Source organism: Brienomyrus brachyistius, chromosome 15 (genome assembly GCF_023856365.1).
Source record: "Brienomyrus brachyistius isolate T26 chromosome 15, BBRACH_0.4, whole genome shotgun sequence".
Lineage (NCBI taxonomy): Eukaryota > Metazoa > Chordata > Actinopteri > Osteoglossiformes > Mormyridae > Brienomyrus > Brienomyrus brachyistius.
In genome coordinates, this window is record NC_064547.1 from 22976073 (window position 1) to 23001700 (window position 25628).

A 25628-nucleotide genomic window follows, 5' to 3' on the forward strand; every position below is an offset into this window, starting at 1 on the left:
TACCCTTGAGATGTGCGCCAGGATATTGAAATATTCCTCATATTATCCTACGCACCAGACACACAGGTACAGCACCTACACATCGGAGATGACGGCTCTGCAGGTCTGGAACAAATTTACATCCTGAAGTTCCTCTTCCTTTGGTGACTGGTTTCCATTTTTTTGATGTTTCGACAGCAAAATCAATATCTACATGATCCTGTTAATTGTACTTGGCAGAAATGAACTGCTTAGAGGTCTAAAGGTTTGTGAGCCAAAGAGCTCCTGTAAAGAAATCTACATTCTGAGCTTGAGATTGAGGGTATTGCGATTAGATCTTATCTCCTTTTTCACCCTTCTGGTACAAAGGGTATTGTCATAATGCATTATTCTTTGCTAACGGCCTTCTTATGAAGCTCTACGGGAACCATAAACCTGGATGCTGGAGAATGAGGTGGGGAAAAACGCTGTTCATCTCTAGAACTTCTAATCGTTTTCCTGGGTGAGCTATTGGCTGGGATGGGTGAATCTCATTAAAATGGATAACTATCCCACCATTTCAATTATGCTACAGTATGTTATTTGCAGTCCATGACAGAAGGTGGAGTTTTTGGGATACCACTGTGGAGTTTGCTAATTAATTGTTATTCTGTCGAGGAGACGTTGAGGCAGTCATGGAACGTGACTGAAAAAGTGTGACATTTAACTGCCTCAGAATTCTTCTCAGAGTGTGACACATACACTTGATGAAAGATGCTCTTCTGACTCTTGGTACTGCTAATGAGCTGGTCTACATCTAACATCTTCTCGGCGTTGCGCTAAGATGGATTGACAAGCTTTTACCATTGAAAGGAGGGCAGCTGAGGCAGCGCAGGGCTTCGGATCAGACGCTCACACTCCTCAGGTGGGTCCGTAATCTGCACTGCATCAAACCTCCTACTTTCCAAGGCGCCTTTCATTGGTCCTGCCACAAGCCCCAGAAGCGTGAAGGAAAGCCGATTGTGTTTTAATAAAGTTTATTATCGGGTGGAGGCTAATCCTGGCGGTAATCTGCCGCAGCTCTAAGGAAAGCTGGATTACTCACTCGCTGTAATCCGCATGAAAATGTCAGGATTTAGCTGCTGCAGTCGACCAGATGGCAACAGCCCTGCTCTTGAACCACTTACACCCACTCTTCCTAAAACCTCCAGCAACAAACATATTTAAATTAGAGCCGCATGAATAAATTACGAAAATGCTAAGATTCGTTTCCTTTATGACTGCTTAAAATGTGTAGGTTGTGTAAGAAACACATAACATCTCCTATGCTCTTCAAGGATGAACCAAGTGGGCAACCATCAAAGATCCACTCGCTCAAAATGGTCAAAAGAGAGTCATGTGGTCGGCCCACAGCTGTGTCACTCTGTACTGGACCAGAGACTATACAGGGTAGCTGAGTGGATCTCAGGGGAACCCAGATACTTTTCATAAGACTGGAAACATCTTCAAGGACTAACCAGTTAAATTGAGGTCAAAACCATGTTATACATGCCAAGCAAATCAGCTTCTTAGCAAAAATAATTTTATTGGATTATTTCATACAAGATGTTCTCTCTGAAAATATGCATGAAACTGGAAAGTTGGATGTGAAAACAGGTCAGCTCTGCTCTCCCATGTTTTTCTTCAGGCTTACAGACCACCGTGTAACAATACTTTGATTTTACCATCATCGCGCAAAGCTTTGGGCGACACAACATGGCCGATTTCAACAAAGAAATTTGATGTCGGCATTTATCATGATGACTGAAATTATGGATACGTTTTTGATTCTTGCAGAGGAAATCAAAGGGTCGAGAGTCCGAACGGGGCAGACAATCAAGCCGTTATCACACACACACACACACATTACTGCACAGGTATGAGTAGGCAGATAATTTCCACATCACAGTACGTTTTTCTCCAGTTAGACATTTTGCACACACAGTTAATTCACATATTAAAATAAAAATAAATTAAAATTACAATCACAGTTAAGAATGGGAAATCTCTTTCCTAAAGTTTGTTAGGTTATAGGTGGTAAAAGGGAAACGCCTCTCAGCTGGACAGACAACAGGAAGAAAGACGGTGTGATGTGGATCAGCTCTCTGCACCTCCCCCAACCACCCCCTGTGGATGAGGACGGCTGGCGGCGGCGGCGGCTCAGGGCAGCACCAGCTTGCCGCGGTACGGACGCCCGCGCACCTTGGAGCAGCGGTACATGGCCAGCAAACAGAGGGAGGACAGGACGTAGAGCAGGGCACACAGACTGACGTCCAGGCGGGAGAAGCCCAGGGCCAGGGCCGAGATCCACGGGCGACGCGGCCCCCGCCTGCCTTCGCCCCCCAGCTCCACATACCTCCCCGTCAGACCCCGCTTCTGGAGTCGCCTCTGTTCCCCGGGGAGGTCGTCAGGTTCCACGGGCAGCAAGGCCACCTCGGGGGCCGGTCGGTGGGCCCGCAGCGCCCTCTTCTTGCGGCTAGAGCGAAGGCCCTTTGCCTTGTAGAGCTGGCTGACAAAGGAGTCCAGGTCCACAATGGCCTCCTGTGGCTCCCGGGGCCTCAGGCCCACAATGCTGGGCCGGTGCTCCCATTCCTTCTCCCAGGATGGAGGAGGCTCCAAGGCAGCGGCCTCCTCTCCCTCTCTGCCTCCAGCAAGCCTATCCATGCCCGGCTCCTGCTCTCCTTCCACTAGCACCTCCTCCTCCTCCTCCTCCTTATCCTCCTCCGTCTCTGAAGTGGGCTCATCCCGTGCCTCTGCCTCCATCCTTCCCCGGGTGTCACGTCCTGCCCGCGCCGCCCGATCCTCTGTCCCCTGGGCCCGGCCTGCCTTCTGGGGACGCACGTCCTGCAGGTAGTTGTCCAGGATCTTGCTGGAAGAGTAGTAGTCCATGAGGAAGGACAGCACCTCTGCCTCCTGCCAGCTGTGCTCCCCGTTGTCTATGCCGTGACATTTGGGACACAACTCTGGTGGGGGCCACTGAATCTTGGGGAAGTTGGGGTCTTCACTTAGATCACCTGGGGGGGAACAAAATTTTGCCAAACCAGCAGCAATATGATAGGCAGGACAGACTGGAATATATCTCTGAACAACAGCCAGATAAAAACACCTGCAGAACACCTGTAGAACACCTGCAGTACAGCTGCAGTACAGCTGCATGTGTTTACAGTTACATGATGGTCTTCCTGTCCTTGGTAATACCCGATTATCTAATTAAGGTGACAGCAAGCTAGAGCTAAACCCAGGACAAACTCGGACCAGGACAGCAGACCGGGCTCAGGACACTCGAACGTGCAAAGTTGACTCACGACCATCCTGTCATCTGACCGGCACGCGAGTGGAAACCGGGGCAGCAAAGAGCAACAGACAGGAGAACTGGGAATTTTAAGAAAGCACCTTCCGATTGTCCTCCTGCAAAACATCCGCAGCTGGATGTCCATAAAACCTCTCAGGGGGCAGACAAGGGGTGGGGGGGGCCCTGCCCTGTGGGGAATAGGTTGGTAGGATGTCCAGTGGGGAGGGGCTGAGAGATAAAAGATGTGGCGAGGTGGCCCAGGGGCCCCGCCCCCGGCCTTCATCTCGCCGCCGCTGTCGAGAGCCCCACCCCCATCTCCAAATTGAATATGAAAGCAGGGACCTCCAAGGGAGCGCTGCTTTTAATGAATTAGAATTTTTGCTTGCCTTCCCCCTCCCCCAAATGGAGGCATCTGTTAATAAATTGCTTGTCGCCGCTGATGCAGTGAGTGGGGGGTGGGGGGATGGAGTCAAAGCAGCAGCAATTCTGTCACTTTACCATGCTGTCAATTTACATCCCCCCCATCGCACTAGCAGCTTAATCTCAGGCACACGCATCCGTCTGCTCCTATGCTGCATGCATCACTTCGCAGAGCAGATACATCACTTTTATTGGGCCCCGCTGTTCTCCGCGTTTCCCCGGCTTGCCGTCCGTGCCGCTGCTTGGCGTCTCCCTCGCTTTTCCACACCAGCTGAAATCCAGCTAATTTCACAAAAAGCTCCAAGCACCGGACTGTGCCTCCGAGGACATGTGTTGTGTTTCCAGCTCGCGACACTGCCCCCTGTGGCAGCACCCCCACACAGCTGCAGGGTTCAGTCTGGCTCGCTCACCCCAGCCGGCCTGTGCAGACACACGCTAATGGCCTCTTTAGTGGTGACAAGTGGCAGTCGCATCCTTCTTTGTGCCTCGCCGGAGGGCCTCCTGTCGGGGGTAACCCTACCTCCCTGTGCTGAGGGGGGCGTTGCAGCTCCTGCTGCCCTGTTGCTGTGGGGGGGGGGGGGGGGGGGGGGAGCGCTCTCACGCGGGCCCTTTGTGCCAGGTAAATGAATTGTCCGGCTCCTTTACAAATAGCTCACTTCATGCGTCGTTGCCCCTCAAAGGAGGGGGTGGGAGTGGATTTGCTAAAGAGACACAGTTTAAGAAGGGGGGCTGTTCCCTAGGGGGGTACAAATGAGAAGCAGCAGGAGCAGAGGGAGGGAGGGATATTGCTACTCATTGCCAAAACCTGACATCACCCCCCTCCCCACCCACAAAACACCACCACACATCACCCTGCCATGTTAACCTCTGCTGGGGGGAGTTTACAATGTCCATGTGGGCGGGAACGAGGCCCGGTGACTCAGCGCGTGCCACCTGCCGTCACAGGCATCCTGGGAATTCAGCCCTCGCCCCACGCCACTCCGCTCCCGTCTGTGTCAATTGTCGAGTGGGAAAATGGCCGCCTTGGGAGGAGGAGGGGGAGTAGGCCTAATAGATCGGGGTGTCGAGGGACCAGGGACAATACAGCGGCTCGCCGACGACCCCCAGGCCTCACTTATTCATGATTACATCCCTCCCGCAGATAGACGGCGGGGCCGAGCCTAAAACCAATCACAGCAGTCAAAGAAAACAATCAAGCCATTAGACAAAGTAGTGTGATGATGACCGAGCAATAAACACCACTAGAGGACAGCCAGCCGAAAGGATCGTGACACCAGGATTCCTCAGTGCCGAAGGGGCTCTCCTGCTTTGCTAACGACACACGTTTAATCTCCAGAACCTTAATCACGGCCCAAGCGAGGCTCACATAAAGGGGGCGCCGATGGCAAAAGGTTAAAAAGCAGAAGCCCAGAGCCATGGAACCTGGAGGCCGCTGCCTCTGGAGAACGATCCGGGGGGCCCAACGCGAGGACGAGCGACAGCCCTCCTCCTGAAGGGTCCCGCGAGCTGCAGATGGGCTAGCAGGAGAGCCTCAGCCTAATCCTGGGGAAGAGGAGACGGGACAAGGGGCAGCTGGTGTCTGGCCAGGGGATCGACAAACTTAAAGGGATTTAAGGGGTGAGGCGCACGGCCAGGCTGCTCAGAAGCGTGAGGGGAAGAAATAAATAACAACCACAGGTTCCATTTGCTGCCGTACGTATCCTGGACTTAAATGCCATTTTGGGGGACATTATGCAAGAAACTAACAATGCTAAGTAGGCAACTAAGTAAATAAATAAGCAGGAAACATATAATGGTACCTACAACTCATAGCAGCTTTTATGGCAGCACTCAGACAGTAAAATATAGCGACCTGACATCAGAATGAAATATCTGCCTTGCCATGGCAGAGAAAAGCCGGCAGTGACCAGCGCGCTGCTTTGCGTACTGCGGATGAACAGACGCAAGGAATTTCAACGCGAAAGGAAACACTAATACTGAGCTCTCGTTAACTGTTGGTACGAGGTGGTTTGTTCTCGAGAAAAGATCCACAATTAAGTTTCAGTCACATGACTTGCTAGTCGGAACGGGAGTCCAGCAAAACACCCCCCCCCCCCCACACACACACCCCCCCAGCTCCACAATCCCCTCAAGGTGAATTATGAACATTTTTTCCATCTGTGGCTTCAGCAACAGAGTGAAACAACATTATCGCAGCTGTGGGGCAAAGCACACACCTTGCTATACTCTGATAAACCTCAAGCAAGCGACACAAACCTTTTTCCTTCACTCTCAAATATTAACACAGGCCAACTGACATCTTCCGGAAAGAAGACTGGGCCCAAAGGGGTGGAGCCCCACCACACTCACCTGCCAGCCGGTTGTTGACGCGGTTGTGCCGGGACCAGAGCCATAGCACGGCCTCCGACTGCGTCGACACCTGGACCATGCCCTCCTGGGCCATGCCCTCAAAGTGGCTGGCACACTCCTGGCAGCCAAAGAACCTTTTGACATAGGCCCTCATCGCCTGCAGTACCTCCTGGGGCCCTGGGTGAAGGGGGCGCCAAACACACCATCAGCTGACAGAGAATAACGGTTATTTATACAAACTCATTACCTGCATAGTTATGTACAGGGAGGTGGAAAAGACCACACACTTACATAAAACCCAACTACACTACTAAGTTCCCCGAGAGGAAAACAAGAATCTAGGAGCCTAGATATAGAATCACATGGCAGGACCTGAGTCTACCAGAGGAGATCAATATCAGAGAAACTTTCCCTGTGGGATAATTCATGAGTTTGACCTCAGCCTTTCAGGGGCCTCAAGTTGACGCCACAAATTAACCAAATGCCACAGGAGCTTGAAACCCTTCTATGGCCCAGATGTGAGGCTTTGTTGATCAGGCCTCCCCCTCCCCCCCCCCCACCATCACCTCCATCTGGGTAGCTAGCAGTAATCCAGCAGTCTGTTAGGGGCAGATGGATATCCCAGTTCTCTCATCTGTGGGCACCCCCCCCCCCTGTAAGCCCCAGAATAAACCCAGGAGAAAGATGTGCACTAGAGAGCTACCCCTTTCATTAACCACTCAAATTCCACTAATCTCACTAAAATCCCAACACAACAGAACTCTTCCGGCATGTGAACCACAGTAGATTAGGAAAAGAAACAAACCAACACCGTCTAAAGCTGAGAGAATTAACAACAAGCACAGGGAGCAAAGACGAGACTGGAAGCTACTGAGAACTTTACAGGTTAAATGACCAGCTACAAACCTTACAAGCCAACATGGATCTCCTGTCTACTGGGATAGGGGGCTGGTTTAGACTATACTGATCTTCAGCCATGGAGACCCAAAGGAAAGCACCCAAGTACTCTGTCAGAGCCCAGTGATTGGGTAGGCAGTGTTCTGGTGGGCACTAACAAGCTGGGTAGTGACTGGGTGGGCAGTAAGAGGGCAGAGAGTGATTGGGTAAAGCAAACGGGCTCGATAGCAGTGGCCAGCCACTGAACATGCACAAGGACACCAGGACAGGTTGCAGATGTGCTCACTGGAGTCAGAGGCGCTGTTGGCTGCCACAGTCAGCACGTGGAAGAGGGTCCACAAGGAGCAGGGGTACTTCCTGAAGTGCGGCTGGGATCCCTGGCAGCCCACCCAACTCTCGCCGCGGGGCAGGACCGCATCCTAAATGGAAGCACAGGGATAAGAAGAGGGTGCTGGGGGGGGGGGGGGGGGGGAATCAATGAGGGCTGGCTAGGAGCTAACAGGGATGGTAGGAGAGCGGCCCGGTTTGCTGGTGTGTCTGGGCAGGTCCCTCAAAGGCGGGGACCGTGTGCAGCAGGGGCAGCCCGCCACCCTCGCGTTAAACAGGAACTTAACCATTAAGTACATACTACATTCTACAGGTTATTTGAAAAAATATGCCTGGCTTCAAACTGGTGATTGCTGTTTTTAAAGCCTCCAAACCACCAGGGGGTGGTATGGAGGTCAGAGGGTTAGGGATCTATGCTCATATGCTGAAGGATTTGGTTCAAATCCATGTCTGTCAGAGTAATTATGTCACTGCTGGGCGGTTGAGCAACTGATAATTACAAAAGTGGACAAAAGCTGTTAAATAAGCAATATGTTTGTCATGCATCGTCCTACGTTTTTTTGTTTCTGAATTGGCCAACCCCCGTACGGGCACCGCCCCTCCCCACCAAGGGGCACAGTGCTGGGCCAGCGCCCGCTCCTTCTTGTGGGGCACCTCTCACCTCTGTCGCATTGTCCAACACCTCCAGGAAAGAGCTGTACTGCAGTTCCGAGGCCTGAAGTCCATTCAGCCATGCATTGGCAGTTTGCAGCAGTTTCCTCACCACCGGTCGGCCGGGAAAGTACTGTGATGGGGCGGCAGAACAGGGCACTTATATGTGTGTGTGTGTGTGTGTGTGTGTGTGTGTGGGGGGGGGGGGGGGGGTGCAGCAGGGCCAGAATAGGGTCAACTATTCTGATACTGTAGCATAAAATCTGGGTAGTTTTTGCTCTAGAGACACAAATTCTAAAGTTTCAAGTGACTCACTTTCAGCAACAGTTTGAAAGCCAAGTGAGCATCCAGCCATGACCTCATGGGGCTGATTAGCAGTGACACACGTGTATTTACTTAACCGCCGGTCAGTAAGAGGCATTTTAAACTGACCCGATGACTCATTCCCCACAGATCAGCCTCTATGGCAAATTTAAGCAGCCATGTTTACAGTAGGGTACTTAGTAAGAATGGATACCTGGCAGCTTAACACACAAGGGTCAGCTGATGGTAACGGGGGGGGGGGGGGGGGGGGAGGGGGCTGTGATGATATCTGAATCCAACATTTATCGGAGTTTCATTGGCACTGACATCTCAGATAAGAAAGATGGGCCGGGACCTCCCAGTGCAGCGGCGCGGAAACAAGCCTGGATAGGGGCCAGAGGTGCCACCCCTCTCCCCGGAGCGCCGGGGCCCAGCCGGGGCCCCAGCAGGCCGCCTTTCCGCTGATTTGTGCTGCAGCGTTTTCAATTTGCTCTCACCATCTGTTCAGCGGCGCTGAGTCCAGAGTCTCCCATTCATCACAGTCTAACGGGGTGGGCAATAAAGGCGGGAGGCTAAAGAGACCCTCGGTATGAAGCTAACCCCTTCACCTCGCTCTCACCTGCCCCCCAGCCTACATTTAACAGGCACCGCAAGCCCCCCATAAAAAGGCTAAACAAAAACACCCAAGACGCCTGGCCGCTGCAGACGGTCCACACACTGGTCATCTGCGAGGGGCAGAGGGGACACAACCTAGCCCAGGATGACGAGGACGAAATAGCGGGGATCACTCATCGTCACGGTGAGGAAATCTCATTAGAAAATGCCTCGATTAAACTAAACCAGAAGCAACGGACGCTGACGCTGACCCGCAGCCTGCCTTCCTGGTTACCGAAGAGCCTGTCCTCGTTTTCCTAGAAAAATGCTCCTCAGGGCAAGAGGGCTGACTCAGAAGGGGGTTAAAGTTGAGGGAAGAAAATGAAATCAGACACCTTTGAGACCGACAGGTTTAAAGCTCACACACATGCATGCATGTACTCACACACACACACAAACACACACACACACGTACTTGTTGTCTTATCATTAAGAGGACCGTCTATTCATTTTTATTGTAAAAACCTAATCCCCTACCCAGCCCTAACCTTAACAATAAGTAACCAAAAAAATGCAATACCCATGACATTTTCAGTTTTTTATTGCAGTCACAGACTTTTTAATTTTTTTTTTTTAAAACTTTTAGTCTCCCCAATGTCACACATACATAGTATGCGCGCGCACACACACACACACACACACACACACACACACACACACACACACAGGCAGGCAGACACACACACACACACACACACACACACACACACACACATACAGACAGACACACAAACACTTTATAAAGACGTTATTCTATGGTTTGGCCCTCAAGTGCGACCCGTTTTCCATACTGACGGAATCTCACAGCTCACCCCGGCGCCCTCGGGCCCCTCCCCCTCTCTGGGGCCACTGCGGCCCACTTCCTCAGGACAATATGTCATCCTCAATCCGATTAGCATCAGCGTTTGGGAAACTGCAGCCTCCTCCCCTGGGGGAGGGACAGAGTGTGTCTGTGGGGCCAGAGCAGGAGGGCCATGTGTAATCAGGCCCCGCAGGGCCCCAGGGAGCCATGTGTGTGTCAGAACCGGAGGACACCAAACGACCCCCCCCCCCGTTCCAAAACCCACACCTGCCTGTGGCTGCCTCACACATACTTGTCAGGGGCTTTTGTATGCTGGAAATTTCCTGCCAAAGAGGGACAGTGGCCAGGCCCCCAGACAGGCATTCCTGCTCCGTGTGTGTGTGTGTGTGTGTGTGTGTGTGTGTGTGTGTGTGTGTGGAGGGGAGACTGGGAATTCCTAAACTCTAATGGCACCAAGATGTCTCCTCTTAAGCCTGAAGTTTACAGAGGCAGGAGGCACAGCGCACTGGGCAGTAACACCGCACTGTGAAAAGCGCCTCAAATGCATGTTTCAGCATCAGGACTAACCCTCTTACCCTACCTACAGTCCTCCATTTCCTCCTGGGGGGCTCCTGCCCCCACCGCAGGATTAAATGTTGGTCCTTGGTTTACGGAGCATTTAGTATCCTCAGCATATGCTGACAAAACCAAGCAAAGCAGAAGCTTACAGTCCCCCCCCCAACCCGACAGTTAAATTCCGGGGCAGTTAAATTCCTCAGGCTGTGTCGAGAATATCAGGCAAACAAACTGGGGTTAATTTCCCCCCTGCACATCCATCCCCACCCAGTCCTACACACCACCACTGATTAATGGTGGGGGGTGGGGGAGTTCCTGGCAGGTCAATGTCTGCAGCCTGGGGAGGCGCACGCTTGGCACGTGCCTCTGGGGGAGTAACATGAGGCCCCCTGGGGGCTGAAGCAGCCGCCACCAGGTGCCCAATCAGCTGGCTTCATAAAGGCTCTGCCCGCTTGGCCGTCGCGGCTCTCAGCACCAGTGGAAGGCTGCTGATAACACAGCATGTGAGGAAGCTTGGGTTTGCTGTTAAAGAGCGAGCAGTATGTGTCCAACGAGGTGCTGCATGTGAATGTGAACGTGCGTGTCATTTGTAAAATGTACATATACATACATATATGAAACTACAATATTTTGGCAATGCTAGTCAATAACTTAAAATGCTGATACCGTTAAAAACACTGTATAAAACTCATGAAACCGTCATACAACCAAAACAAACATTTATATAACAGCTTTGCATAACTTATGGAAAAGACAAGTAGCAACCTCAAGTTTGTCACCCCCTGGTGGAAAAGCTTCATAACCGCAGCATGACAAAAAAAAGACCAACCAGAGACCAAATGCAGACTACCAAACGAGCTGGAAGACCAACGGAGCGACTCACCTTGGCCAGCACCGAGACGTAGCGCTTGAGTGCGGTCAGGGCCCCTTTGCTTATGGTGGCGTGCGACGCCAACTCCACACGCAGTGACAAGTGCAGTGCGGACTCCAGGTCGGACATGTACACATTTGTTCTGGGAACAAACAGGAGGTCCGGGAATTTTAGGGATAATGATGAATGCGGCACATCTGAACTCCACTGCCCACCTTGATAAACAGCTACGCTCAGCTTGACACAAAATATTAACCCGGTTATCTTTCAGCACAAACCGACATAACATTTCATGATGTACTTCACCACACAAATAAATGGAAAATACTTAATATGCTGCTTTTGGGTTTAAAACGGCTAATTGCAGAAACTCTGACAGATGCAATTCCAAGGGTATCAGAGCCCATAAGCAGCTTTAATCAGGGTCGTCTTTGCTTGTACCCACACTAGGATGCACTAAAGGTATATATACTGTGATATACGACCCTGTTCACACGCTAAGATGACACCTTGCTTTGTTCCTCAGTCTTTCCCAACCATGACATAGTAAGATCCAGAGTATCAATTAGTATCAAAGTTAGACCCAGGTGCAGCAACTCAGGATAGAACGTCCTGCAAAGTTTTAAACAACAGTATCTCCGAGTTATGAACTAGATCCGTCCCCTAAGTTTGTCCTTAAGTCAAATTTATTTAAGTTTGAAATATAATAATATATACAATACAAAAATAATACATAACACGGCGATTAACGTAACTACATGTGTTACTGTACTGTACCTCAAGCTGTCGAACTCCTAAAATCTCGCAATGTTTGCATGAGTGTCACAAAACACTCGTCAGGACGAGCTATTGTACTTGACCCGATTGTTTTTATATAACAGGCTTCCTATAAAATCCGTTCGCAAGTAGGACGTCCTTAACTGCTCTGGGAAAGGGTTCATCTGCGCTCACTGCCTCCACGCTTGTTGATATGCGTATGCCCTACTGTACGCTTCCTCTTCCCATGTAGAAATAAAATAATCTCTTCATATAAGAATCAAGTCTCCAGCTGAAATTTCTACAAGCATGTTGTCAAGCATGTAAGTGAACGGCCATCTTTTGGTTTCTTATGAACAAAACCTCAAGAAGTGCGAGAATGACAGCACCAAGCTGCCTGTCAGGCTCCTCACCTGTTGAACTCCCTCCATGAATGTTCTGTTGTGTTGCGAATCAAATCGAGGGTTACGGGCTTCGGCCTACTTGTCCGCACTACCCTTGGCAGCCTTTGGAGGGCGTATGAGTAGAAGGTACGAGCCTCAAAGGGCCTGGAAGAGGAAAGAAAAACTGTGTTTGATACTAAACACATCTAATATTGTTTTAAAAGTAATACTTTAAGAGCTAATAACAGAGTTAATAGGCCGTTAACTATATAATTTACATAACAATGGAAGATCTCAGAAGGTTAGTTTAAACTTTTCAAAATCCCCACAGTCAGAGCCAAAGGTCATGTGACCATCACTGCCAGGGGTGTAAGGGGTTAACAGGCACCCCGCCCCACCAAGGACCTCATTGGCCAGGTACGGGCCGCTCATCCAGCACAGAGAGAAAACAGTGCGACCCCTTTACACTGATGAGCAGATGGGGCAGAATGGGGCACCCCTTCCCCCAACCCGTTTGCTAACCACAGCAGAAGAACAAAAACACTACTGTCATATTTCCCCACTTGTAGCCCTTTGGAGATCATCAGAGAAAGGGGGGGGCAGGGACCCGACAGCATCTGACTGGGACCTATTCATCCTCGCGGGCCCCTGTGTGCCAAAGCGCGCATCCCTGGATGGGGGTGTTCACCTACCACGGGGACATGGTGGGGGCAACTGTCACTGAGAAGCATGGATGACCCCCCCCAGGTGAGGCTTAGGAAAGGGCGGCTGTAGTTTCGACAACAGAGATTAATAACCCCATCTCTCACTGATGGCAGGTTGGGGGAGGGGGGGTGTTTAAAACAATCACCATGTTTGTCAAGACCTACATGCAAAGCCATGAATACAAAAAAAAATGAAAAATACCGAAATAGAAGCTAAGGATATTTTGATAATTATAGATGCACACGTTACTTGTGGGGCCAGTTTAAAATGTCTCTGTCCCTTTAAAGAGACCGGGCTGTTGGGACGTTACGCTGCCATACTGGAGCGCAGAGAGGACTCTCCTGAGAAATGCAGCTCATGTGGTTGCAAGGACACTGCCCCCCCCGTGGGTTTATGACACTGTAAAGATGTGGACGGCGGAGGGAGGCGGCCGCTCACACATTCAGGCGGGAGGAGTTGCCTCCCTGGTGGTACAGGTGGCAGGATGGAAAGTCCGTGACGGACATCTTGGAAACCAGCTCCTCCTCGGTGTTTAGGACTCTCCGCACAGCTATGTTGTCAAACTGGAGCAAATCAAGGATTACCTGCGGGAAATACAAAATATGTATAAAATAAACTATAAAATGGGGGGGGGGGGAATGCTATTATTAAAAAAACCATGCTGTTAAGATCCATCCATGTCTGTATGATTTGTTTGCTGCTGCACTGTCAGCAGGGGGCCAAAGTCTGAGGTCGATGCCCCCAGGCCCTCACCTCCCTGCCCACGTACGAGCTGGCCGTCTCGAACACCAGCGCCAGGTGCTCCACGCCGCTGGACTCCAAGAGGCTGTCGATCTCGGCTTTGCTGCGGAGTGGGACACGGAAGGCCAGAAGCAGGTGAACGACGAGGCCCTGCTGGGGCATATGCTGGCTTCTGGACCTACCCGAGGTGGCACAGGACCAGCAGGACCAGCGCAGCCCTGCCCCGAAATTACAGGACACGTCCCTGAAGTTCTCAAAGGAGCAGAGCATGTGAGGGACGTCACTGGGTCGGCGTTGGTTTAAAGGGCAGCGGCGCTGCAGGCACCCGGATCATTTTAGGGAAAACCTCCAAATTCGCAGCCTCAGTGCGAACATCATCAGCCAACATGCCTGTGTGTCTATCGAGCCTGATCCCTCACACTCCACACAAAGAGAGAAAAACGGTGCTTATTCTTATTTTAAAACGTCCTTTTATCAGTTATGCACCAAACAGTGTGTTACGCAAGACCGGCCGCATGACTTAACCTAGACAATCGATGCGAAGACAAACTTAGCAGCAGCCCTAAACCAAATAATTGCTCAGCACCACTGATGATCTGGTCACAGCCCTGCAACAAACCTAGATGGGTGTGGGACCACAGCTGAGTCAGGAGAGGCAGAGTGATTCAAGCAGGAACTGAGTGACTCACCTGGCAGCCTCGAGGGGGGGGCACGCCGGAGGCCAGTGCTCTTTGTGTTTCTCAATCATGCTGATCATCTGCCGACGAAGCTGGCTCATATCCTGCGTGTGCACTGTAGGTGGGGAGAAGACGGAGAGAGACACCTACAGGACACTGTCTGCTTCCAGGCAAGGAGAGACCACCGCAAACCTACATTACTTTGCTCCCATTTGGTTGCACACATGTTAGTCTCTTAAACTAAATACATCCATCCATTCTACTCCTTATCTTGGTCGGGGCCTAGAGCACAGGACCAGGTTCACCCTGAATGGGATGCCAGTCCTTCATGTGTTTGTGGCCATATTATACAACTTAGAGACCCCTATTAGCCTAAATGCGAGTCTTTGGACTGCGGTAGGGGACACCATGCAAACTCCACAAACACGAGGGGGGTTTAAAACCTACAACCCTGTGGGTGAGAGGCAGCAGTAAGGCCCCCCAGTGAGCCACCATGCCACTAAATGGCCATGTTTATACTGTCTGCCCATATGCAGGCTGGTTTGATCGCTGCCTCCATGATAAGCCGTACGATAAGCCCCCCCCCCCCCCCCCCAACAGTCATTCTGTGCCGTTAGCAAGCTGCTAAGCAGCCCTGTAAAGGCTGTGATATTCAGCGACATGCGACGGAGCCATGCGACAGAGATCACAGCCACGCAGCCACATAGCCTGCAGTCACACGTGGAGGAAAGGCCGGCACACAAAGGGCGGTGGGGAGAGGCAGTGGTGACCTCTGCCTCCCTCGAATACGGGCCGCGAACAAGGGGGGGGGGGAGGGCCACAGGCTGGCAAAACACACAGCACAGAATCGTGAGGGTGGGGGAAGCGTCGCTTACCTGGGAAAGAAGTACCGGTGGAGTCCTTCTCAGAATAAGCGTGGAAGAACTGTGAAGGAGGAGGAGAGCGTCAAACGGCTGAGGGGAAATATGGTGCCAAGGACGAGAAACAGAGTGAAACACACAATAACCAAGCAACAGGCAAGTTCTGTTCCATAAGTGAAACTCAGGGGCACCTTATCATTTAAGTTGCAGATTGGTCTGTGTAATATATCAACTTTCTCCCTGAGAAAGCTACAGTGCTGCTTCACTGATCAGTCACTAAAGCAGGGGGTCAAGAATTACAGAAATACTATAGGCATTTAACAGAGTACTGCACTATGGTAAAATCCAATATTTTCCTATTTGTATTAAATACTGAATTTGTCCAGAACATTGGGTGCTATGCATCAATACAAACTTCATGCGTTATAACACTTCATGACATTATTATTGATGATGATGATAAACAACAACAATAATAATAATGATGATTTAAAGAACGTCTTACAGTAGGTGACAGTCTGACTCTTCGTAAGAGCCAGACTGATTTCACAAAAATAAAAGCCTTCCGTTCCCAAACAATGAAGTTTGATGGTGTCGAATCACATTTTTAAACTGTATCCAATATATTCCTTAACCTTTTCAACTGTTATTGGAAAACACACAGATTAGGCAAGGAACCAAGTCAAATGTTCAAGAAAAACAAGTTAGGAAAGAGGATCAAACAGAGAGACAATCCTAAAAAAAACACAGAATGACGGTAAGAGCGGCGACACTGACGTCCTGGGGGTCTGCGCTGCTCACCTTCACGGTGGGGTACCCCCTGATGCCGAAGTGAATGCAGGTCTTTCGGTTTTCTTCAGCTGCACAGTCAATGGCCACCAGATCTACAGCAGGCTTCCATTCTGTCATGGCAAACGGAACCGCATGTTACCCCAAGCACCAATGCGCGCACACACACACACACAAACCTGTACTCATATCTTTGTGGGGACCATCCATTCATTTCTATGGGGAAAACTCTAATCCCAACAATGACAACCTTAACCCCAACCCAACCCTAACCTTAACCATAAATAACCACTGCCAAGTTCAGCTCCGTAGCCAGGAATAAATCTTGCGGGGTCTCCAGCAACACCACTGATAGGTCCCATTCAGTAGACTCAGCCTACCGCTGGGGGTCCTCTCACTACATTTAGGCATTTCACTTCAAAGTGGTTTTATGTTAATAGCTGCCTGTTGAGTTCATGCAAACAGGTGGCCATGATGCCATACCTGCAGTTAAATGCTTCTGTTCAGACAGACCCCTTCAAAATCATAAAAATCATTAAAATGAATGAAAACATTTGTAATCCTAAAAAATAAAACATGCTAAAACTATATTAGAACAAGTTCCAAACTGTACATTTAACCCCTAAATCCAATGTGTTTAACGTCTGATTTATAACACTTGCATTTAAAGTCCACCTCCCGCCACAGTTACTTTTAAAACACCAAGTAGGACAGAAATGTTCTCCCGGCCTACATATTGACTAAATTTACCCCGCAATACTTCTTGCTAATTTAATTCCTACTGACCTAATAATCTGCCTTAAAGAGGATGTAAAACTGTCTATTTAAATCCACGGGCAAACGATAAAGGCCACGAAAGAAAGTATCCCCGCTTATTTGCGGCGATGTGCCGGAACACTCTGTCCTGCGGGTCCGATGAAAGAAAGATCACACCAGTGATCGGGGCATCCAGCATCGCACGGAGGAGCCCTAACAGCCAGACTGTCTCATGGGGGAACCCGGCTCCCTGCTGACAACTTACAGCCTTTACCTTCAAACTTGTGATGCATAAAAGTCTGCTCTAAAGTCACATGGTCAGGGAGAAAGGGAACACCTATAAACTATGGCATTTTTGGATTATTTAAAGCGAAAGATCCCCTATACTCCCGTAAGGTGCGCCACGGTGCCGACCGGCACCTGCACGTACGACCGCCTACGTTTCAATAACAATTAGCCAGGGTGCCAAACCGATCATGTCCCAGCTGTCTCAGTGCTCTTTTCTCTTTACCCTGAATAGTCAAGACTTTCCAGCAGCCTGTTTCTGGGAGTCTTGGGCTCTTTTGAAGTTAATAAATGTATACACGCAGCGCTTTGTAAGCGATTATACATTATGTTATTGTATAAGGAAACTACTATGCAAAGTAAGACGAATAACTCGTTTCCGGGATATTCAGCATCTGTACCCATTCGCATGCACTCCCTGCACTAACTGAAGCAATTTACCAACCTTTGGTATCCATGGCGAGGTTCTTCCACACCGGGGAAAACGCCACACAATGCCCGCACCAGGACGCGTAAAACTCCACAACGAGAGCAGCGGAAGAGTTGAAGAGCACCGAGTCCACATTATTGGGGTTTAATAGCACGATCTGATCAGACTGCGAATAAAGTCCAGTTTCGGCCGAAGACAGAAAAGCGGAAAAGACCAAAATGCAGAACAAGCGATGTTTAAAGACGCTCCTGGCAGTTAACGGAGACGCGGCACAGCGCCGATACTGCGCCATCTTCCCACTGCACCACTGGCCGACGGCTACTGTATCCGAAACTGACAGAAACTTTTTTCATCCAACTCTCTCACTCCCCTCTTGCGCAGAATGACACAGAGAGGAGGAGGGGCTATATTTTATTTACTGTACTCTCTAAGTCCCGGTGTTCCCGGCAATTGTTCGGTTTATTGTGTTTTAAACAAATGGATGACAGTGAACTTTATTTACTGCGAATAATAGGCCTATTATTGTTCGTTTGGGAATAAAAATGTCGCAAGACTGTCAAAGTCACTTCTGTCCGCTCTACAAATTTCTAAAATCCTTTTATTAAAGCAGAAAACAATAGTAATTAATAAAGCATTAGACTAACAATATTAATGTGGTAATTACCAGGGACATGCAGAGGGGACGAGAGGCTGGGGGTGCCTCAGTCCCGGGTTCCTCTTTTCGATCACCGATGATCAAGCAATATGTAAAAAAATGTTACTCGTGTTGGTGGCTTTGGAAGCAACATTCTATTACACTACGTTTTCCCTGCTATGTGCATTTTGTGTATTCTGCACATACAGGCTGCACCAGTATCAACAGCTGACTGAAAGACAGTGACACTGTTTACAAGAACTTGTGAAGGAAGAGGAAATGGGACCGGCTGGACCCAGCAAAATACCACCGGGAAATTGGGAAACACACGCCAAACACACGGCACATCGACATGCAAGCTTATGTGTCGCTGCTACGTCAAACATTTCACATGTGGCTTTTTATTTTTGCTAACAGTCAGTGCCGTTATTTCATCCATCCATCCTCTTCTTCTAACCACTTACCCTGGACAACGTTGGGTAGGGGGCACACAGGCTGGGGTACACCTTCCTCTATGGGACACCCAGCCCATCACGGGGTACACATGCACTCTGACCCTACGGAGAATTTAGAGACGTCTATTTGCTTGGTCTGTGATTCCCTGAAGGACATGGAGGCAATTCTCAGGAAAATTGTGCAAAGGCATGACACAGAGCAGTGATGGGATCTGAGACAACAGGCTCACAGCAAACAGGTAAAACAGGGTGGAAGTGTTTAAGATCGTCTACCACAATAAATACAATTTGCAAATAAGAGGGTCAATATACGAATAAATGCATACGTGTCAGTGGCTGTAGCAGCAGCAATTCCAGCTATTGAAAAGTTCAGGGGCTAAGTCGAGTTTACCTGAGGCTTGACTTTTTGCTTTTGAAGGAAGACTGGCATCAGGGCTAAAATACTCGGGGCTGTAGGCCCGGGTGATCGGGCCTAATGACGCTCAGGGTCTGTAGGAAAGTGAGCTAATTAGGATTTCACCGAATCAGGACTTCCAGCTGCAATGAGTATAAAATGCAGTTTATAAACCGCTCACCCCAAACAAAATAACCAAGTACTGCATTTTAAAAAGTTAACACAAAATGGATATCCATATAAAAGTACCTGTAAGAGAGTAAAAACAATCAAGTTTGATGACAATCATCACATTCTTTTGGCCACTGGCCACAGTGCTTGTTTTTACAGTCAAAGCAGTCTGTCATTTATAGGACGAGAAATCGAGATTGAGACAATCGAGACATATGAACCCCTTTATTTACAATTTCAAAGCTGAATTTATTCAAATAGATATGTATACTATATACATATTTGCATTCACAAAGAAAACCTGATTTTACAACAACTTTACAACCTTATTGGTGAGCTTAACCGAACTAGAGAGAATGGTATATTATACACACCTCCAAGTCTCACTCACAGTACATTGTCCTTATAAATAGTTGCACACTTCTGAATTACAACACGCCTTTAAACTACGCATCAGGGAAATCGACCATTTGTGTTCAAAATCTCAGATCTTTGGGCGGGACTGGTGTCAGACATTTCAGGTCCAGTCTGGCAATATTCCCACAAGGCTTGGGTGCACCTGCTACAATCAGACTAAGGTTATATTTACGTACCTAGCAGGTATTCAGAAGGTGCCTTCATCATCATAATCTTTTTTTTTTTTTTTTTTTTTAACACTGAGCTTACTCCTCTGAGGTGATATGCAAGGTCTATCATAAATATCTAAACCCAGTGGCTCTAATTTGCCTATAGATACAGAAATAATGCATAGCTAGGCAGAGCAACACTGCAGAGTGCAGCAGCCTGTGGACGGTGCGAGTCCCGTCGGTAACCATTAATATCACAGTGGTGTGCATGAGAGCGTCACAGCTCTCGGTAGGTACAGGTATCCAGAATGAGGCTGAGCAGATGAGGAAGCCAAACTCCAGATCTCCATCCGCCTTTCCCAAGACCTTTATATGTCATACAAATTATTTACTTGACAATATCCCGGTGACCATGAGCAAAAAAAGGCAAAAGAGACATAAAATTGTGCAAAAATTCCTGCAATCTAAGGACACTTATGTTCAATGACCTGTGAAGTTGACTGGTGAACGGGGTGATTCTTTGCCCCCTTGGAAGCATTAACGTGTAGCGAGGACACGGAGCACACTGTTTGACAGGCAGGGGAGGTGGCGAGAGGACAAGCCCTCGTACAGACGCTATTCTGAACCAGAGGGACTCACCCATCAGGCAGCCGCCGTGCCCATTGTGTACATGACAGAGCAGAGCGCTCTCTCATTAACACAACATTGGAAGTATGGCTGAAACTCTTTCACAGAAATCCGAAAAGGCAACAGGCTTGAGAGTGTTTTTAAGGTTGGTAGCATTCACCAATAATACAGAGAAGAGTACTGCGGTAGGCTTTCGCAGGGAACTCGGTGGTGACAAATATCACCCTGACATGTCATAGGCAAAGTGTTATTTGCAGCTGAGTATTGCAGAAGAGCCCCACCCATTTGTAAATGGAAATAAGCAACAGGACAAATAAAGTTACGTGTAACTGAACCTGTTGTAGGTGTGTGTACAGGTATCAATATTAGAGCAGGATACACTAAGAATAAAAGTAAAGCAGACTCCTCCCAACGAGGCACTTGAACACAACCAAGACGCAAACAGATGTTCAGCATGACCAGGAACAGCTAAAAGCACCAGGCCAATGGCCTCACTGCCATGTTTAGACGTCTCAAACCACCCAGCATAAAAACGAACGTTCAGTCTGCTTTGTTGATCTAACCGCTGACTGATGTGACTCTAAGCCAGCACTCCTTCCCAGATTTTTCAAAAAATCTATTAGATAATTTTGAACTGGAGGGGTTCGTTATTAGAATTCCCCAATCATCGTGTAAATCACTTGCATATTTAAAAAGATCGTGTAATCAAAATGAATTTAAAACACAGTCCACTGGACGCAGGTAGTGTTTTACCCAATGGAAATCATGCATCTCCTGCACAATATAATACAATTTCAAGGCTTTCCTCCTATTCCCAAAAGAAGTGCTCCGTTTGAGATCTTGTCATCATTCACTGAGTAAAATGGCTGGCTACGTTAGATACCTCTCTATTTAATCTTAAGTTCTACTGGAGATCAGCCAGGAGAGTATCTCCCTGATAAAATTACGAGACTATTTAGCAGCGTTGATCAAAAAGGTCAACTACACAGGTCATTCAAACTGAGCCCCACTGCAGAAACAAGAGTACAGCATCATGATATACTGGAGGTCAGATGAGCAGGCCATGTAGACCAAAAATGCACTTTAAAACTGACCAAGAAGCTGAATTCAATTTGTTGATGATTTTCAGTGGAAAAAAAGCATGTACTGCTTTAAAAAAAAAATTGGACAAGGTCTTCAAGTTGTCTGGCCGAAGGCAACAGGAGATTAATGGCACGTAAGGTGCAGAAGTTCGAAGGAACGCCTGACATCATGTTTAAAACGGGATTACGTTTAAGAAAGGGATGTTTTTGCTCGCTTTTCCTGAATTTGGATGAAGACGTCGACAGTGTCCTTCAGTAAGGTGTCGAAGATGCCATCAGCCAACTGCATCTTCACAAAAAGCTCATCCTTGTCGTAGTTGACCCACTGAGACTCCTCTTCATGTAGCTCCTGGACCTGAAAACAGAGGTTTGTTGCTTTAGAACAAATTGTTCTGCTTAAGAAAATATATTCTTTACATGCCTTGCTCATGAGGAACTGAAGGTATAGCCATGACATTAATGTCTGAAGTGGCCTATAAGCATTAATCTGAAAACAATAGCCCTTTACCAGAATATGATCCACTCTGTCACGCTTCTTCCGCCCAAATTTCAGCATTTTTTGCCAGTCTGTTTTCTGGTTCTGGTCTTTCATTAAACCCAACAGTTTTAATACTTCAGCGGTGACAAAGGCCTGTATGAAGGGGGATAATGTAGGTTAACATGACAAATAAGTGAACGGACAAGATGGCCACAACAGGACAAAATCGGCAGATCAAGTGACACACACCTGAACTTCTGCCATGTCGGCAGGACATTTCACCCGGCGGAAGTACAAGGAATTCAGACGTCTTGGTTTTGCCCATTGGGGCGGATGGACATCTATATTCTCTGAGAAGATTTCCTGGATGATCTCCCACGTCAGGTCAAACACAGTCTAAAGAAAGAAAAGGAGTTTTTTTTTCTATCGGGACACTTGTCTACCAATTCATTTACATCCCACATATATTTGGCCTCAAGTACAAGATGTTTGCCTAGAACCCATTGTAGTGTGGGGTGAATTATGTTATTTTCCATCTTAGGCAGTGGGACTGACACTTAATTCTATGACTAGTATACATTTCACTAGTGACAAACATGCAATATCAGTAGAGACCTATGGTCAGTAAAATGACAAAAAAATGGGCATTGACCAATTGCTGATGGGTAGAGAACAGAATGACCACTTAAGGGCTTCCCATGACCAGCAGGCCTCACCTGTCTATAGCTGCGTTTGCCGAGATGCAACATGTCCTGCTCCTGGTTACTACAGCCTAGGTAATCTTCAGGGGCATGTGGTGGAGCTATTCCAACCAGACTCTGCAGACCGCGGCCCAGGTCACAGCTGCTCCAAATCACCTGAGTGGCAGCGCTTACGAGCTGCTCCACCTCAGGAGCGCTGTGTGGTACCACCATGGCCGGCTCCTCCTGGAGCTTGGCTTGCTGGGGGGGCTCGGATTTGGCCAGGACCTTGGCCTGCTCTGTTCCCTCGAGGCCCATGAGGCCTGGAGGTGCCGGCTCCTGTCGCTGCCGCTTCTGCTGTTCCTTGCGGGAACTGAGGCCAAAATCCTCATCAAACCAGTCCTGCTCTTCCCCAAAATCATCCAGCAGCTCCCGGTTCAGCTCCAATACTGCCAGACGTTTGGCCAGCTCCTCCTTACCACTAGTACCCAACACAGGGCTCTCCTGTGTGGGGGGAGGGAGTGGGGGGGAATTTTATTAGAATTTTTATGCATCAAGCATGTGAAGAAAAGTTGGAATCCATCTTTCCAACAAAAGGTGATCAAATACTGAAGCCAAACAGTATAAATGTATCTTCAAACATGCATGTAATCAACAGGCAATGCATTTGTTCACTAACAGCAAAGACAATGACCAGAAAAAAGGGTTTCAATTTAACAAATGCCTCTGCAAGGATGAAAAATACTTTGGATTTGCTTAACCTTTGTACTTTGATATCAGACCATAGGAAATCTGAGTCGAAACAGAGGTTTTTGGAAACATGTCAATATCACTGGGGGGAAAAAAAAAAAACTGATGGCTCTCCTCTTGCAGAAGTTTGTTATCGGGCCATTGGTTTATTCATTTACCTGATGCATCATGCTTGAAAGGTGAGGGAAACAGAAAAGGCCCAAATTGATGCCCCAAACCGTACATGTTTCGAGACTAACACAGTTAAAAGTCTATAAGTGTTTTTTCTCCCTTTGTCTATCTAGACAGCAAGGATTAGGAGATGAATGAGGATCTAGACTCACCGGACGAGCGCAAAGTTCTGGGGAGGAAATCTCCTCCTGCCCATCTTCTATGAAACTGGGTAAATTCTCCAGTTGAGCATTGCAGGTGGTGACATGGTTTGGGGACAACTCTTTAAGGTCACGTCTGCCTTTGTCATTTCCTTTTAACTGACTGGCAGCCAATATCTTCTCATTTTTATCATTTCTGATCTTTTGGAACTGCCTAATGGCATCAGACACAAAGTTGTTGAGCAGTTTATCAGTGAGAGAGCTAACGTTTTGCTTGTCAAACCTTTTCTCTGCATCAAACTTTTCATTTTGTTGGGCTTCCAAAGTCTCTTTCTCTTTAGTCAGAAGATCCAGTAATGGGGTGGAGGCCTTTTCTATGTCTTGCTTTCCTACTTCTGTAATTAACAGGTCAAAATCACCGGTTGTAGCATCTTCCAGCTCCAAGATGATATTCCTGCTTGTCCCGTTAGGTGTCAGATGCTGCGTCCCATTAATTTTCTTATTAGTGTTTAATTTGAGGTCACTCAGTTCAAATTTACCGGACTGTAAAATCAGGTCTTTATCGGACATGTCTTGCTTTTTCAAGCATTCAACTAAAGCTTCACTGCAGTCAGGGGGCGCTCCATCTCCTGAATGACCGCTTTCCCTGGGCTCTTTTGTGACCTGCGAAGTTCTCAGTTTAGACAAATCTTCGACTTCTGTGTGCTTCTTCTTGGACTTGTCATCAAACTGGTCATCAAAGGAGGAGTCTTCATCTTCAGTGGTGTCCACATAACTCACCTCAAATTTCTCAGACAGCAGTGATACCTTATCAGGTGGAGCAAAAATGCCATGGCCTTCCTCGCACTCAAAGTACACCACCCCATCATAGGTCCCATTATTACTTCCCTCAGACTTGTCCAGTTCCACGCCTGCCCAGAAGCCCTTTGCAAAGCTGGTCGACCCTTTGAACCGAAGTGTTCCAGGTTGCACGTTGCTCACCAGGACCCGGTCTCCAATGTTAAAATCAGGCATTGCATCCACAGTTTTTGAGGGGGGAGGGGAACTTGGTGGGAACAGCTCAGGACTTCGGGTACCATCCTTAACCTCTGGTACTATTTCTATGAAGTGCTCTACTTGAGCCTGTAAACATAGAAGCTTCTCAGAATGGGAGGTTTCACTGGCAGAGTTGAGTTTTGCAAGAAGCTCTTCACTAATTTCTTCCTCACTGCTAAATGTGGGAGACTTGCTATAAGGACACTTCTCTGGATCTGCAGGGGAACTTGGTTTAAACCCTTCCAGAGGTGAGGACTCCACTGATGATTCAAAATCATCATGATAACTGTCCACACACACCTCTGCTGTAGTACTTAGATCCTCCTGCACTGGTGACAGATGATGGGAGGTGTACAAATCTTCCTTGTTAGAAGTCTCTTTCTCAGGCAGCTGCTGGTCCTTGGACTCCTTAGCAGCAGATACTGATCTATTAGGCTGCCAACTGCTAGACATAAGGTCTTTGTCCTCAAGAGTCTCTCTTCCCTTTATTTCGTCATTGATGTGGAGGCTCTTCTCATGCTCACTGCATTTTACAGAGTGATCTTCCTTCAGGGAGTCCTGCTGTTGATCAGTAGGTGAGATCTCTTGGTCCAGTTTCAGGGAATGAAAACTTCTACCCGCTGACTCGTCTGAATTCAGTTGTTCCAGGTCTTCTTCCACCTCTGACCTTTGACTGGAAACAATGCTCACAACGCTCTCCTCTCCGGAGTCCATGGGCAGCAGCCTGGCGGCTTGGACAGACATCGACAGGAGTTCAGATGAAACATGGTCCTTTAAACTACTGAGGTGCTCAGGACTTCCCAGCACTGGAGTTGGAGTCAGTGCTGGGGGACCTTCATCCGGGGAGATCTCTTTCGGGATAGGTGCAAATTTACTATGGTCAAACTGTGTGAAGTCATCTAAAGTTTTGGAAAAAGAAAAAAAAAAAATCAAATATTAAAAACT

General features: G+C 48.3%; 2 protein-coding genes across 10 annotated transcripts in view; both read right to left on the bottom strand.

Moving 5' to 3' along the window:
* Window positions 1–1523: 1523 nt before the first annotated feature.
* On the bottom strand, window positions 1524–17862 carry qsox1 (quiescin Q6 sulfhydryl oxidase 1). Its single transcript, XM_048976717.1, has 12 exons — window positions 17516–17862; window positions 16042–16142; window positions 15256–15304; window positions 14393–14495; window positions 13716–13806; window positions 13401–13546; window positions 12288–12422; window positions 11131–11260; window positions 7944–8066; window positions 7242–7374; window positions 6059–6235; window positions 1524–3011 (listed from the first exon to the last, which is right to left on the bottom strand). Exons 1-12 carry the CDS (start codon window positions 17790–17792, stop codon window positions 2158–2160), a joined length of 2319 nt encoding a protein of 772 aa, XP_048832674.1. The 5' UTR covers window positions 17793–17862; the 3' UTR covers window positions 1524–2157.
* Window positions 17863–19362: 1500 nt separating this feature from the next.
* The window catches only part of cep350 (centrosomal protein 350), a 31640-nt gene continuing 25374 nt past the window's right edge, over window positions 19363–25628 (bottom strand). For all 9 annotated transcript variants that reach the window (XM_048976692.1, XM_048976689.1, XM_048976688.1 and 6 more), the window contains 5 exons: window positions 23661–25582; window positions 22624–23091; window positions 22157–22303; window positions 21938–22060; window positions 19363–21784 (listed from right to left, as the gene is read on the bottom strand). In XM_048976692.1, coding sequence (XP_048832649.1) covers window positions 21620–21784; window positions 21938–22060; window positions 22157–22303; window positions 22624–23091; window positions 23661–25582 — 2825 coding nt within the window. In that variant the 3' untranslated portion in view covers window positions 19363–21619. The remainder of the gene's footprint in view (window positions 21785–21937; window positions 22061–22156; window positions 22304–22623; window positions 23092–23660; window positions 25583–25628) is intronic.

Bases quoted from the DNA above. Each gene is read 5' to 3' on its own strand.
- qsox1 (XM_048976717.1), bottom strand. From the start codon at position 17,792: ATGGCGCAGTATCGGCGCTGTGCCGCGTCTCCGTTAACTGCCAGGAGC. The intron at 16,143-17,515 runs GTTGGTAAATTG...TTGCCATGACAG, and splicing joins CCTCGCCATGGATACCAAAG to AATGGAAGCCTGCTGTAGAT. The intron at 3,012-6,058 runs GTGAGTGTGGTG...GTTCCCCCCCAG, and splicing joins CGTCAACAACCGGCTGGCAG to GTGATCTAAGTGAAGACCCC.